Source organism: Mixophyes fleayi, chromosome 6, assembly GCF_038048845.1.
Source record: "Mixophyes fleayi isolate aMixFle1 chromosome 6, aMixFle1.hap1, whole genome shotgun sequence".
Lineage (NCBI taxonomy): Eukaryota > Metazoa > Chordata > Amphibia > Anura > Limnodynastidae > Mixophyes > Mixophyes fleayi.
In genome coordinates this window covers 16382711-16396030 of record NC_134407.1, presented here as the reverse complement: position 1 = coordinate 16396030, position 13320 = coordinate 16382711, and the positions used below count along the sequence as shown (strand labels likewise).

The following is a 13320-nucleotide window of genomic DNA, read 5'->3' as shown; positions in this document are numbered from 1 at the left end:
ATCAATCCTTCGGCACATCCGAGAGAGGGCCGCGTACAAAAGGATAACGAGCAAAGCTGCAATTCCATCCAAACCGTAAACCTAGTAAATTGGTCATTAGGTTTCTCATGAACCTGGCTCACTTGTAATACTACTGGGTGGGTGGGTGGCTCTTTCCAAATAGCTAAAGAGACCTTCGCAATGTAAATGATCAGCAGTTAAATGGCTCACGTATTGAGCAAGACCAGCACGCCAACAGAGAAACATAGTCCAAAAACATAAGAGGGAAAAAGAAAAAGCTACTTGTAATTAATGTAATTAAGGAGGATGAGGCTGCAGTGTGCTTAGTCCCTATCTAGAGGAGTCAGCGGCTTTCCAGCAGTCTGCACCGAGATGGAGAACTGCTTATTACTGCAATTACTGTAACGAGCTGGTTCGATTCTCCACCAGGGAAGAGGATCCCTTTAAAGGAGGCCGTCAGGGAATCAAGTACAACTCTCAATGTCTTCATCTCAATGTGTTTCTACTTTTGCCGTGTTTAATCAGAGATATTACAGTTGCCCAAGTGCAAGCCATCTGAGATGTACCAATAAAAAGCTACGTTTGCTTTATATGGTCTGCGTAGGACGTCCATTTTGCACAGAAAGACATCATCATTTATTTATATAGCACCACTGATTCTGCAGCGCTGTACAGAGAACTCACTCACATCAGTCCCTGCCCCATTGGAGCTTATAGTCTAAATTCCCTAACATACACACACACAGACAGAAAGACTAGGGTCAATTTTGATAGCAGCCAATTAACCTACCAGTATGTTTTTGGAATGTGGGAGGAAACCGGAGCACCCGGAGGAAACCCACGCAAACAGAAGGAGAACATACAAACTCCACACAGATAAGGCCATGGTCGGGAATTGAACTCATGACCCCAGCGCTGCGAGGCAGAAGTGCTAATCACTGAGCCACCGTGGATAAAGTTTTTATAGTTTGCCTTTACGAAAACGCAAGTCATCAGACATGGCGCTTTCTGTCATCGCTCTCACATCAGGCAACGCAAACCGTGAGAGTTGGGATAATTTGCGGATATTGCCATGCATCTGTCCAAGCAACTTCAATTGCCTCTTCGTGGCTTTACCATATCTGGCTAATTGACCATCTTATAAAACAGGACTAGTCAGTCACTTACACACAGTCACAACTATTGTGTGGGCTGTTCAAGTATGCATCCTGACTAATATTCAGGAGTTACTAATTACTAGTGAATTGATAGCCTTGCCACTTCAGCCCACAATAAAAATGGCTGCCCACACTATGTGGAGGTGTACGGGTTCATTTTAACGCCAGGGAGTAAATTTATCAAGACGAGGTCTGAAAGAGTGGAGATGTTGCCTATAGCAACCAATCAGACTCTAGCTATCATTCCGTAGAATGTACTAAATAAATGACAGCTGGAATCTGATTGGTTGCTATAGGCAACATCTTCACTTCTTCAAACCTGCAGCTTGGTACATTTACCCCCAAGAGGGCAAATAAATAAAATATCCCACAGGAACATTTCAAAACCATTAGTCAAAGCCATTAGTCCAAATTCTGCACCTAAATGCACCATTAAATAAGCTGCAGTGTTTGTGTTTGTTTACGAGTTTCTTGGGTAAAAATAACTAAATATATAACCGTAAATTAACTATTTATGTATATTAAAAGTAAAATGATATGCAAACACTAGCAAGGTTGTTGAATTATAGACACCATACCTCATTTAAATGCAAAACAGAACGTCTCACCAGCGTTACTTTATCAAAGTCACCTACTAGATGGGGGAAATAATCTGATGGAGGTCACCGGGGAGCGCCATTCAAGCAGGACCGCAATAAGACAATGGTGACAGGAGCAAGTCACCGAGATGGCTGCAGAATTTAGCTCTGTAACACAGGTATTTAGCCTATGACACTCTATGGATAGAGGAACAAGAAAAAACCCAAAAGCTGTGCATTCAGAACCGTTCACTGCTGTGAGTGAAAGAAGTGAAATATTTTAATTGGTTCGTATGATATTTAGCAATGTGTATAGGCTGACAACTGCCACCATGCATAATAATTATACAATCAAAAATCAATGGGGTAATTATCAGATGTGTTCGGAAACGGTTGTGTGTTCAGTCGCCTTCTTACTACCCTAACACACTGCAATCAGCACCCAAGGGGGAAAGGGGGGGGTGTGCCTGGAAAACCCCCTCCCAGCCTGTGGCACTGTATGCGCTTAAGGTGGCTTGCCCCAATGTATATGATAGAGATAGAAATTGCCTGTGTACTTGATGGTGATAGGAAGAGTTGGAGAGCATTGTCTAAAATGCTAGACACGCCCCCATGGATACTGGTCATGCCCATTGGCGGCGTGGGGTGGAAACCCCTGTCAAGAAATCCTGCGTTTGCCCCTGTAGGTATAGATTTAAATCCCGTCCTGTATTTTAGTTACAGATTAAACAGCTTTATAAATGCATAAAAACATCTGAAACTACCAGCCTGATTAATACCACTTTAACTGAAACATTTAGAAGGCCTCAAAAGAAATATTTGGCGGATTTAAAAATATATCAAACAATTTATGTCAAACGATAGGATAATTTGCTTCAGGTATTGTTATTAATGTTTCTGCAAGGTAATACTTATAAAGTCGAGATACAGATATCAGGGTAAACATATTTAACCTAGGGCATGTAAAACAAATCTATTTTTCAAGAATTACATTCTTGTGTAGAACAGAAACGTATCTTCTTCACCCACGGCGTACTCAAAACAGCTCAAACAAGTTCCGGAAACTTTTACATATATACTTTACAAAAACAAATATACAGGGACATACAAGGTAGTCAGAATAAACGCAGCGGTGAAAAACAAAGGGTAGTGAGCGAGCAAGAGAGCTTACAATCTAGTGGGAATATGGCATAGCCGAGACAAGTCATTGTAAGGAGGTAGCAGACCTAATCGACAACCTAAAAACCCACTAGACCAGTGGTCAGGGAACAGAGGTAAATTACCCCAAATGGGGTAAAAATGAAATTCCTGGGGGTAATGCTGCCGATTCACATGCTGTCAGTTGGATTGTAGACCCCTTTAAATGTGAAATTGCTGTTGTACCAGAAGAGCCTCAAGGGTTGGCAGAGGCACGTCTTGAGCTTTGATGCAATAATGAAGCATGTATTACATTTGAAAACAAAGCAGATCTATCATATTTTTGGATGTCAACACCTACAAAGGCATCAACATTGCACATGAGGAGGAAGTCAAAAAGTTGCTGCCTTTTGCAACAACCTACTTTTGCGAACAAGGATTTTCCACTCTAACGAACATAAAAACAAACCAGAGAAATCGATTGGACGCTGAAGACTGTATCCAAATTGCTCTGACATCAAAATGCCCCAATATTGATGCGCTCGTATCAAAAATGAAGCAACATCAATTCTCCAAAACCTGAAGTTTTGAAGTTGAAGCTTACAAAATTTATTTGTATTCCAATAATTAATAATATATGATTTCCTTCCTTTCAAATCAAGGGGGTAACGTCGGCGTATCTAAATATATTTTGGGGTAAAAGGTAAAAAAGTTCCCTGACCCCTGCACTAGACAATGCAACTCATTCAAACCAGTCTAATGCAAGGATGTTGAGGGAATTTCGAGAATGAACATATTGACACCATAAATTCGACAGTTACAATGCCAACATGTTCATTATGTTGACACTTAAAATGTCGATATTGTGACTGTCGACAGGTTGTAAAGTCGACAAAGCTCTGGGCCTATGCTTCTTGTCACCTCGATTTTGCTAATACTAGGCAGCACTATGTTTGGTTAAGCTGTTTGGGGGGGTGGGGGGAGGGTGATTTTTGTTTGCACATTTAATTCCATTTTTACTGTATTGTCGACGGTAGTGTCAGAGGCGGTATGGCCGGATTACATGTTATGCTGTCTGTCGACTTTACAACTTGTCGACATTAGCTATAACGACTTTATTAACCCTGTCGACATAATGAACATGTCAACGTTCTGAATGTCGACCCTTTGACTGTGTTGTCATTCTGTCGACAATATGGTGTCTAAGTTTCCATTGTTGACCTTTCCTACCCAACCCCTAAAGCATGATAACATCGTATCCCAGGCACTGGTTCAGACAATACCGGGTACTCTATACAATTATCACAGCAAGAGAGTGCGCTCAGGGGACCAATGCTGCCTAAGATAGTGTGACAATATCACCTCACCTGTTCGCAAAGTACATTCAATATTTCTATTTAAAAAGGTAAAAGTATATCCGTATCAGTGAATTCTACAGTAACGCTGTATATCCCATTTAGGATTAATTAACATAAGAAATTGCCTTGTATTTCATTGCAAAATAGTATTTTTAGGCAATAACATTTTAAAAAGCCACTCTGCTGTCATGTAGGCTACGGTAAAGAGGAATCCTAGTTGCCCATTACCCTTAGTTTCAGTATTCGTGAGAATTGCACAACATAAGAGACCCTGCAAAATTTCATCATTTGTTCTTACACTATAGGTTTTGCAAGGCCACCTTCCGATAACTTTATCCTCTAAGCACAGTTATTAATATCGGTTGCCATTAGAAAACACAACTCCTGTGTATATACAGTACAGACCTATAGCTTATATGTGGCTATATCCAAAGGTAAGAAAAATCTGCCCGGAAGATAAAGTTATCTGAAGAAGGACTTTCCCTGTAATATTTATTAAGGGGGGGGGGGGAATAGTGTTCCCATGATCCTCCTTGGCTGGTCATTATATGCTGCACTTATTACAAATCACGATGTGGGAGAGTTTCCCATGTCGTGAGAAGAGGAAGATGATAACAAGTCATCTGGTTAGGATTTGCACAGTATCCGAATATGGAAATGACACGGCCGACGTTCTCCTGTGACATCCACACAGAGTATGATCATACAACCATAGCTGCCATGCAAATATTCTGCACAAATCCTTTGTCATTCATTATAGACGGAAACGGTGCTACTGGCTGAGGAATGTCGGGTACGCTGCTGGTGTTCTCGGTGTGTACAATTATGGGGTTTTTGGAGGTAAAACTACCATAGAGTAACTACGAAGAAACAAACAGACGATTGAGGAGAACGGAATGTCACAGGAAGACATCGGTCACGCAGCTTCATCAGGAATTCCACAGCAGGATAGAACTCAGCAATGAATGTTGTAAATGAATACTGCAGACACTTTTCACGTCACTTCTGACATTTTAACATGTTTCGCTGCCCATTTGAAAACAGTTAAAGATTATAAATGGGATAACAAATGTTGCATATGTTCAACTTCACATACAACTGTAGCCCTGGTCAGTTATTCAAGGTGTAATACACATGGTAGATCTAGGGACAGCAGCATAGCATTCGCTATATTGAGGGCAGCCTTGGAAAGTTGTATATCCGAGAGATATAACAGTTGTCAGATGTTAGACTTAGACAGCCGGGCACACAAAGGTATTTGCGGCCTGGAAGAATACAGGTTCAGCAGAAGGAATGGATCTATATGATGAGCTATTAAAGTACAATCACTAATTGCCCATCGACTAAATCTATCATTTTGTGTGTAGCCAATTGGGCTACAGATAGCAAACCAAATGTAACAACATTGGCAAGCCGAAAGAGGAGAGCGTTCCATATTAACGGTTGGCCGACAACTATTCACACAGCCTGTGCGGTCATCATCCGACAACCAAACTGGCTGATAAAATTCGAACTTGTGTGACTGACCTTATAACCTACTACCCAAGTAAGGGTTTTCTCTTTTGTTTTTTGTTTTTTTTACTATTGTTATAGTATAGTAGCATGAGGTTAGATGTCCCTGACATCTAAGTTAATGTTTTGGAGCATGTTAGAACAGGCCTCAACACAGCAGTCACTCTGGGAGAACTAATCTAGGCACATATTAGACCCGGGGGCATATTTAAATGTATAAATGTTTTACCAGGAACAAAACACTTTACTATCACTTTCTGGCAGTATACGGTGTGAAAAGTCCATATTGTGGCAATTACATGATTATTACTCCCTCCTCGTCTAGAAAACTGTAATAGTTAAAAAGAGAGGTCTGCACAGTTAATGGTAACTTCCCAAATAGTAGATTTGGGGGGTTCAATGTGCAAAGACCCCTGACACTGGGAAAACACCCCCCAAGATCTCTAACAGATCCATAGCAGGAGAAGCTTGAATTGGACACTCCCTGGGTTGAGAACTGTTGGATTGGATGGCGGCAGCAGCCGTCCAATCGGTGCTTTTGCAGTAGGAGGTGTCAGCAGCAGAAAAATAATCATAATTTTGATCCATTAAAGATGTTCCACAGGGAGAGTATCTGGGAATGGCAAGATACTCACCAACAGTTTTCTAAAAAAAAAAAAACATGTAAGGTACACAACAATACCAACAAATGGACGGTATCAGTAATTAAGATAGGCTTTCATCAGTAACTAAACCTATTCATATTGTAGGGCCTGGCAGTGGTCCTTACAGTCTAGACTACTGACACTGTAGAGCATGCCTACATGGCTCTTATGGTCTGGACTAAGGGCACTGTAGAGCATGCCTACATGGCTCTTATGGTCTGTGGACTAAGGGCACTGTAGAGCATGCCTGTATGGTTCTTATGGTCTGTGGACTAAGGGCACTGTAGAGCATGCCTGTATGGTTCTTATGGTCTGTGGACTAAGGGCACTGTAGAGCATGCCTGTATGGTTCTTATGGTCTGTGGACTAAGGGCACTGTAGAGCATGCCTACATGGCTCTTATGGTCTGTGGACTAAGGGCAGTGTAAAGCATGCCTGTATTGTTCTTATGGTCTGTGGACTAAGGGCACTGTAGAGCATGCCTACATGGTTCTTATGGTCTGTGGACTAAGGGCACTGTAGAGCATGCCTACATGGTTCTTATGGTCTATGGACTAAGGGCACTGTAGAGCATGCCTATGTGGTTCTTATGGTCTGTGGACTAAGGGCACTGTAGAGCATGCCTACATGGTTCTTATGGTCTGTGGACTAAGGGCACTGTAGAGCATGCCTATGTGGTTCTTGTAGTCAGTAGACTATTCACATTGTAGGTCAATGCTTCATGATCCTTACAGTCTGTGGACAAATATGTTTGCAGGTATGGCTACACAATTATTTTTCTCTATTGATGTTGGAGCACACGGATCTGTTGTTGCGGTTACATCCACTGCACGAGATAGTCACCAGGATGTCACCTAGGCCTTGCACTAGGCAACCCTTGTTTTCTCAGGCAACCCAGTTACTTACTTAGTGGTATTTGCCTTTGGAGTATTTACAGTGATAAATGATGCCAGACACATCTAGTTACTTTATTGGCCAAGAAACAGAGGTAAACAGATGAGGGTGGAGTAGTGTATATAAAGCAAATCATTTAATAAGGTCATTGGTACAAATTCACACTATTTACAGATTCGGAGATAGTACATTGGATTTTATTTTTCTTTGGGCCATGGGGGGAGGGGGGGGGGGGGGTACTAGCTGTCATATAATGTGATAGTTTACTGATTACTAGTGTAAAGACTTTTTTTTATTTTATTACATAAAACACACATCTCCTTTAAGGCAGGGGCAATCCACAAATAAACAATATTAATTTGTCCAACTTCTCGATACAAAACACAGTCCTAAAAGAGCCACCCACAATAATAGGAGTTAAGCTGGGTACACACTACAGAATTTTTTCACCAACTTTTTATGCTGATCGATTTTACATGCGACCGATGGTCCGATCGCTCGGTCCATGGACTGCATACACACTAGCTTTGTTTAGGACGATAAAGGGAAGAGCAGACGTCCCGTTAGCAACATTCTACAGCCATGTTGTCGTGAGCAATGACTGTAATTTCGTACTCACTGTTGTGGATCGGTCGGAAGTTTATACACACTACACAGCGGAAACGAGATTGGAACGAAAATATTTAACGGTACGACCAACCAATGAGGCGACAATCGTCCATTTGGGCAGACTTTCGACCATCGTGTCACTACACACACTGACCCGACTTTTGAACGAGCGGTCGTATGTCGGCTGGTTGAGCCGATTATTGGACAAAAACCCTGTAGTGTGTGCCCAGCTTTAATTAATTGATATGAAACCAATCTTGTAACTTGCGAACACGTACAGAAGTTAACATGAACAGTCAGCGATAGCGGCCGACTGGCCCAATATCACCAGATGACCCCAAAGTGATAGAATAATTGAACAGGATAATTTACCAGGCATGCCCAAAAATCCGGTCAACTGCCGACCGTTTTAACAGCTCCCCGCTTGAAACAGCCGCTTGTCCAGAATGTCGTATATCTGGCTTTTTCTATTTTGGCCACCAAGGAGTGGGCAAATTATAAAAGTGTCTACTTGAATTAAGCTTGTGCAAGACTGCAGCATCAGGCTGGTGCGGGAGCCTTAAACTGGATCAGGAAAATTAATTCAGCCAGCATCAAGATAGGCCATACTTGGCGACGTCCGGGAGAGGGGCGTGACTAATGTGCGGGAGGGGGCGGGGCGCCTTGAATCGCGTCATTTTGGCCAAAATGAAAACAACAATAAAAGTCCCGATCAGCAGCCGATTCATGTGTACACACTAAACACGTTTTACATGATTTACCTTCATATCTGTGCTCTTCATCTGTCATAACCATCTGCTGAAAAGATGGTGACTCTGCACACTCCATAGAGATCTATGGACACTGCCGGTCCGGAGTACATACACACTGCAGGATTGGAACAACATCGTTCCATCGTTAAATTGATTTTACACTAGACTAAAAATCTCAATGAAACAATACGATGAGCTTTGGAACGATAACCGTTCACGGTTGGAGCGTACGCGATATTGGGCCAAACGGCCGTTTATCATGCGATTGGACGGATAAGCTTGAAACCCCCATAGCGTGTACCCAGTCTTAGTATTGACGTTTCTGAAGCTTTTTCAGCACACATCAATCATACAATATAATGCTTCAACAAACAGCCACCTGTACCATACATTTAGTGGGTCCATTCTTTTATTGCAATCATAGCATTGTAAAGTTTGCGTCCTACGTCAAACACCCAACACTTGATACTTTAATCACAATGGCAAAGTCCGCAGTGTCAGACGTTGCTTAGTAACTGGGCAAACAACGTCAGGAATCGCAAAGGACAATGACAGAACAAAGAGCAGAAACATTAAAACAGAAATTATTTTTTTTCTTTTTTAGACACTTTGAAATTCTGTACTTTAATGTCAGCAAAGAACCCGACATTCAGAATAAACGGCTTAATCACAAGCTATGAATGATAATGAATCAGATGCTAAAACAATGGGCAGGTATAATTTTGTGTTTAACAAAAAAAAAAAAAAAATGTACAGACGTTTACGTTCTAACATTATATGCATCACCTTGAACCTACTATCTCTCATCACAATTTAACCACTGTTTAAAGGTCTCTAGGGAATGACATGCAAGCAATCTGGCACGTGGACATTTAATAGTGAGTGTATTCTGAAAATCCACAACACAATTACAGCTCTATGGTAATATTCAGTTACCAAGAACGCATTTGGTCAGACGAGAAGTTATTTCTCGTGGTACAACGAGCGCCTAATGTTTCTTCTTTCAGCTCGTCGCTGTCCATACAGGACAAACCTTTTATTTCACGTACCGCACAAACCTTTTATTTCACGTGTATGGAGACTTTACAACCAGACACGATGACGGCCTAATTTAACCACACAGCTCACAATCTATCTGGAACTTAAAAAGACATAAACCTAAGAGGTTTTGCTCAGAAGATACTGTAAATTTTTTGTGCTAATGTAAATATTAACACACTTTAATGTGACCATCTACTGAAACATTAGTAGTTCAATATTAATTCTTCATAATAAAAGGAAACTTAAGTGATACCCCCTTGCTCCCAAAATTGCAGATCTCTATTCCCATGCCAAGGATACCCACAATTCGTTCTAACGCTCCCCAACCCATACCAAAGCTATAATCGTTAATTTCGCCACTCGTGATGGTTGACAGCTGGGACCAAACAAACTTGTATTAGTAACTAATCACTGCTTTACCCACTAGGCACCTGTGTTAAAAAAAACAAACACTTATTTGGATTTGAATTCTTCCAGGATTTCAACGTCAGGGTAAGTTCCCTGCCTGGGTACTGTTATAGGGAAGGGGGAGCGTAAATTGGGCACCATATAATTTAGGACGCTATTTTAATTGCTGATGAAATTTTAGACAATATTGCAAATGCTTTCAGCCAAATTGGTTGGTTGGGATGTGTAGATGCTGGAAACCGATCATCAAAGACAATATAATTCTGATCTGATTGGAATTGATCTGTCAGTTGAAGTCACATCTGCCAATGACTTCATTGGCCTTTTTTTTGCAGACATTGGCCAACAGATGACGCTGCCTGGCCTATTTAATTGTAACGTGCGCCATTTACAAATTTTGTCGCTCAAAGTCTATTATTACTAGTTTATATAACCAAAGATGGTCACCAGGGTAGCCAAATTCAGAATGTGGCCACACACATTAAAATCGGTTTGACCTCATTTACACAGATTCATCATTCACATCTCAATGTTTTTCATAAATGTTTTGTTCATTTTTAGTGCATGGAAGAAAAAAAAAATTATAGCACAATTCCCAGTTCCTATTAGATTTTCTAAACTTAACGACTTGTTCCCACTTTGTAAATTGAGGTGGTGATAGGGATAGTATATAATATGCACTGCTCCTTCCCACCAGAGTGCAATGTAATGGACTGAAGATGCAACTAGCTAGGTCTTCCTTTGACCTGTCCAAGCTGATGTGCAGTTTTTGTACAGCCCCTATGTCCTATAAACCTTATGGCCAGGTGTGAATTTCAGATTTTAAGTGGAACTGGGTCTCTCTATAAAGTCACCTATAAAACCTGAATTTCAACTGACATTTGAGCATTTGTCTTCTACAAATCACCCCTGCCTACGGCTACCGTATATGTGAAAATGGACTGCAGGTAAACCATGACGTGTGAATGGGCCCTGAGAAGGGTGTATTCAAATCACAGGAGCCAGATAACAGGACTAAAACAAAAGTAATAATGTTGATACGTATTTTTTGGGGAGTAATTTCTATTAAGGTCAATGGATATACCTGGCTCCTATACCCTGAATTGCAAACATTATCCACCCCTGCATTGGTCCAGTATGAATCATGGAGCCAAGCTGGGATATACCATTTAGGTGGTGTTATGGGGGGCCAGAAAAGGAGCTAAAAGGACATAACTAGGTACCAGTACTGACCCAATTCACACAAAACAACATGTTCTGCCCCTGATTTCCCCATGTACTGCTACTTAAGCTGTACCAAATAATTGGTAATAAAAGTTTTTAAACCTCAGCTCATGTTACTGCAATAGGAAGACAAACATACGTTTGTCAGCACAGTATATTGTACTGTGTGAAATGAGTATAAAGTGTAGCGTTTATGTTTAATTATGATGCTCTATTTTCATAACACAACACCAAGATATTTCTATTTCATGCAAGGCCTGTATAGGGGCCCCAACATGCATTAAGCATTAATGTGGCATAAGACTAATCTAGAGAGCAAGTTCTGGCATTTTGGAAGTAACCTGTCCCTAAATAGTATTCAGGGGAACTAAACTTTCAGCAGCTATGGGACAGGTGTACAGGAGGATAGGATTGTCATCTCAGGTTCCTAAGAGGTTCTGCGGGAGTTAATTATGTTGCAATTCCAGTTTGGCCTCTCAGAGAACCAGAAGTTCCTGATACAAGCTTACAATATCCTCAGAGGGAAGGGGGGGGTGGTAAAAAAAAACGAAAAAAACCTCCACCCCCCGCAGCGCCCCCCAGCGGCTGCACAGTGCACTACATACCTGCTCTCTTACGGGGGTTGCCAGAGGCCCTGGATTGCGATCTCTGGCTCTCACCCTGGGGTCGTCCCATGCAGCCTCCCATGGTGGGGACTCCGGTCAGAAAAGCCCCATGCACGGCTTCAAGTCCAACCCCAGTCCTTGTTCAGCGATCCCCAAAGAGGAAGGAGGGAGGGGGGCAGCTCCAATACCCCAAACAGACCGACCCTACTTGCAGCAATCGGGGTCTTCAGCAACTTTTTCCTGCTGCATGTCACTGAGCAATGCGGTGTCCTGCCGTTCCCTCCGCAAGCATGCAGGAAATGCAGCACCTTAGGGAGAGCACAATAAAGTGCTTTAATCTTGCACACGTCCTGGGAAACCCTAAGTGGCTTCCTGGTCTCACTGCTCCTAATTCTGGGAGGGGAAGGGGGAGTCAATCTGCTGCCCAGATCACCTCCTGCAGCATACCAAAGCCTGCTGCTTGTTTCCAAAATACAGGGCTAGTATTATTTGTTTGTTGGGAAATTATTCTTCCTTTGCAAAATAAAATCCACCTCTCACTCCTCCCCATTCAGGTGAGCATGTGACACAGCCCCTCCCGGCTCCATACTCACTTAACATGCATTTACATTTAAATTAACCCTTATAGTCCCCCCCCTTTATTACATCACAGTACTCAGTATCTCAAGCTGTCTTGCAGGATTTTTATCTCCGTACAGTAACTCACCCCCCACCCACCTCCTGCTGAGCCTCCTTCTATTCATCTAATCCGAAGGAATCTTCTGTAGTAATCTAGGGTCAGTGATCCCCCTACCCTCCCATTACACATAATGCTATGGGGCAGGGGGGTCCCCCGCTGAGAAGGTCTTCTGTGTTAATTAGATTAGAAGAAAAGTCAATGTATCCTGGTCCAGACAACACTAGAGGACTTGTGTTGTGGTTTCAGCAGAGGAGTCTTTGCTGGGCTGATTGGCAAATAAAAGTATTATCTTGGTAACCAGAGGATGCTGACAATAGAGGTTTCATGGGTCTGAGTGTCTGTGTTAGGAAATTTAGACTGTAAGCCCCAATGGGGCAGGGACTGATGTGAGTGAGTTCTCTGTACAGCGCTGCGGAATCAGTGGCGCTATATAAATAAATGATGACGATGGGTCTGTTATCTATATATATATATATATATATATATATATATATATATATATATATATATATACATACATATATATGTGTGTGTGTGTGTGTATATATATATAAAAAAAATTCCCAACCATGGCGTTATCTGTGTGGAGTTTGTATGTTCTCCCCGTGTTTGCGTGGGTTTTCTCCAGATGCTCCGCTTTCCTCCCACACTCCAAAAACATACTAGTAGGTTAATTGGCTGCTATCAAAATTGACCCTAGTCTGTGTGTGCGTGTGTGTGTG

The 13320-nt window shown here is 41.8% G+C and overlaps 1 protein-coding gene across 1 annotated transcript in view; it reads right to left on the bottom strand.

The window, feature by feature from the left end:
• UBTD1 (ubiquitin domain containing 1) overlaps window positions 1–12514 on the bottom strand; it is a 37955-nt gene extending 25441 nt beyond the window's left edge. Inside the window, exon 1 of the mRNA XM_075215925.1 lies at window positions 11920–12514. Coding sequence (XP_075072026.1) covers window positions 11920–12001 — 82 coding nt within the window. The 5' untranslated portion in view covers window positions 12002–12514. The remainder of the gene's footprint in view (window positions 1–11919) is intronic.
• Between the last annotated feature and the right edge of the window lie 806 nt (window positions 12515–13320).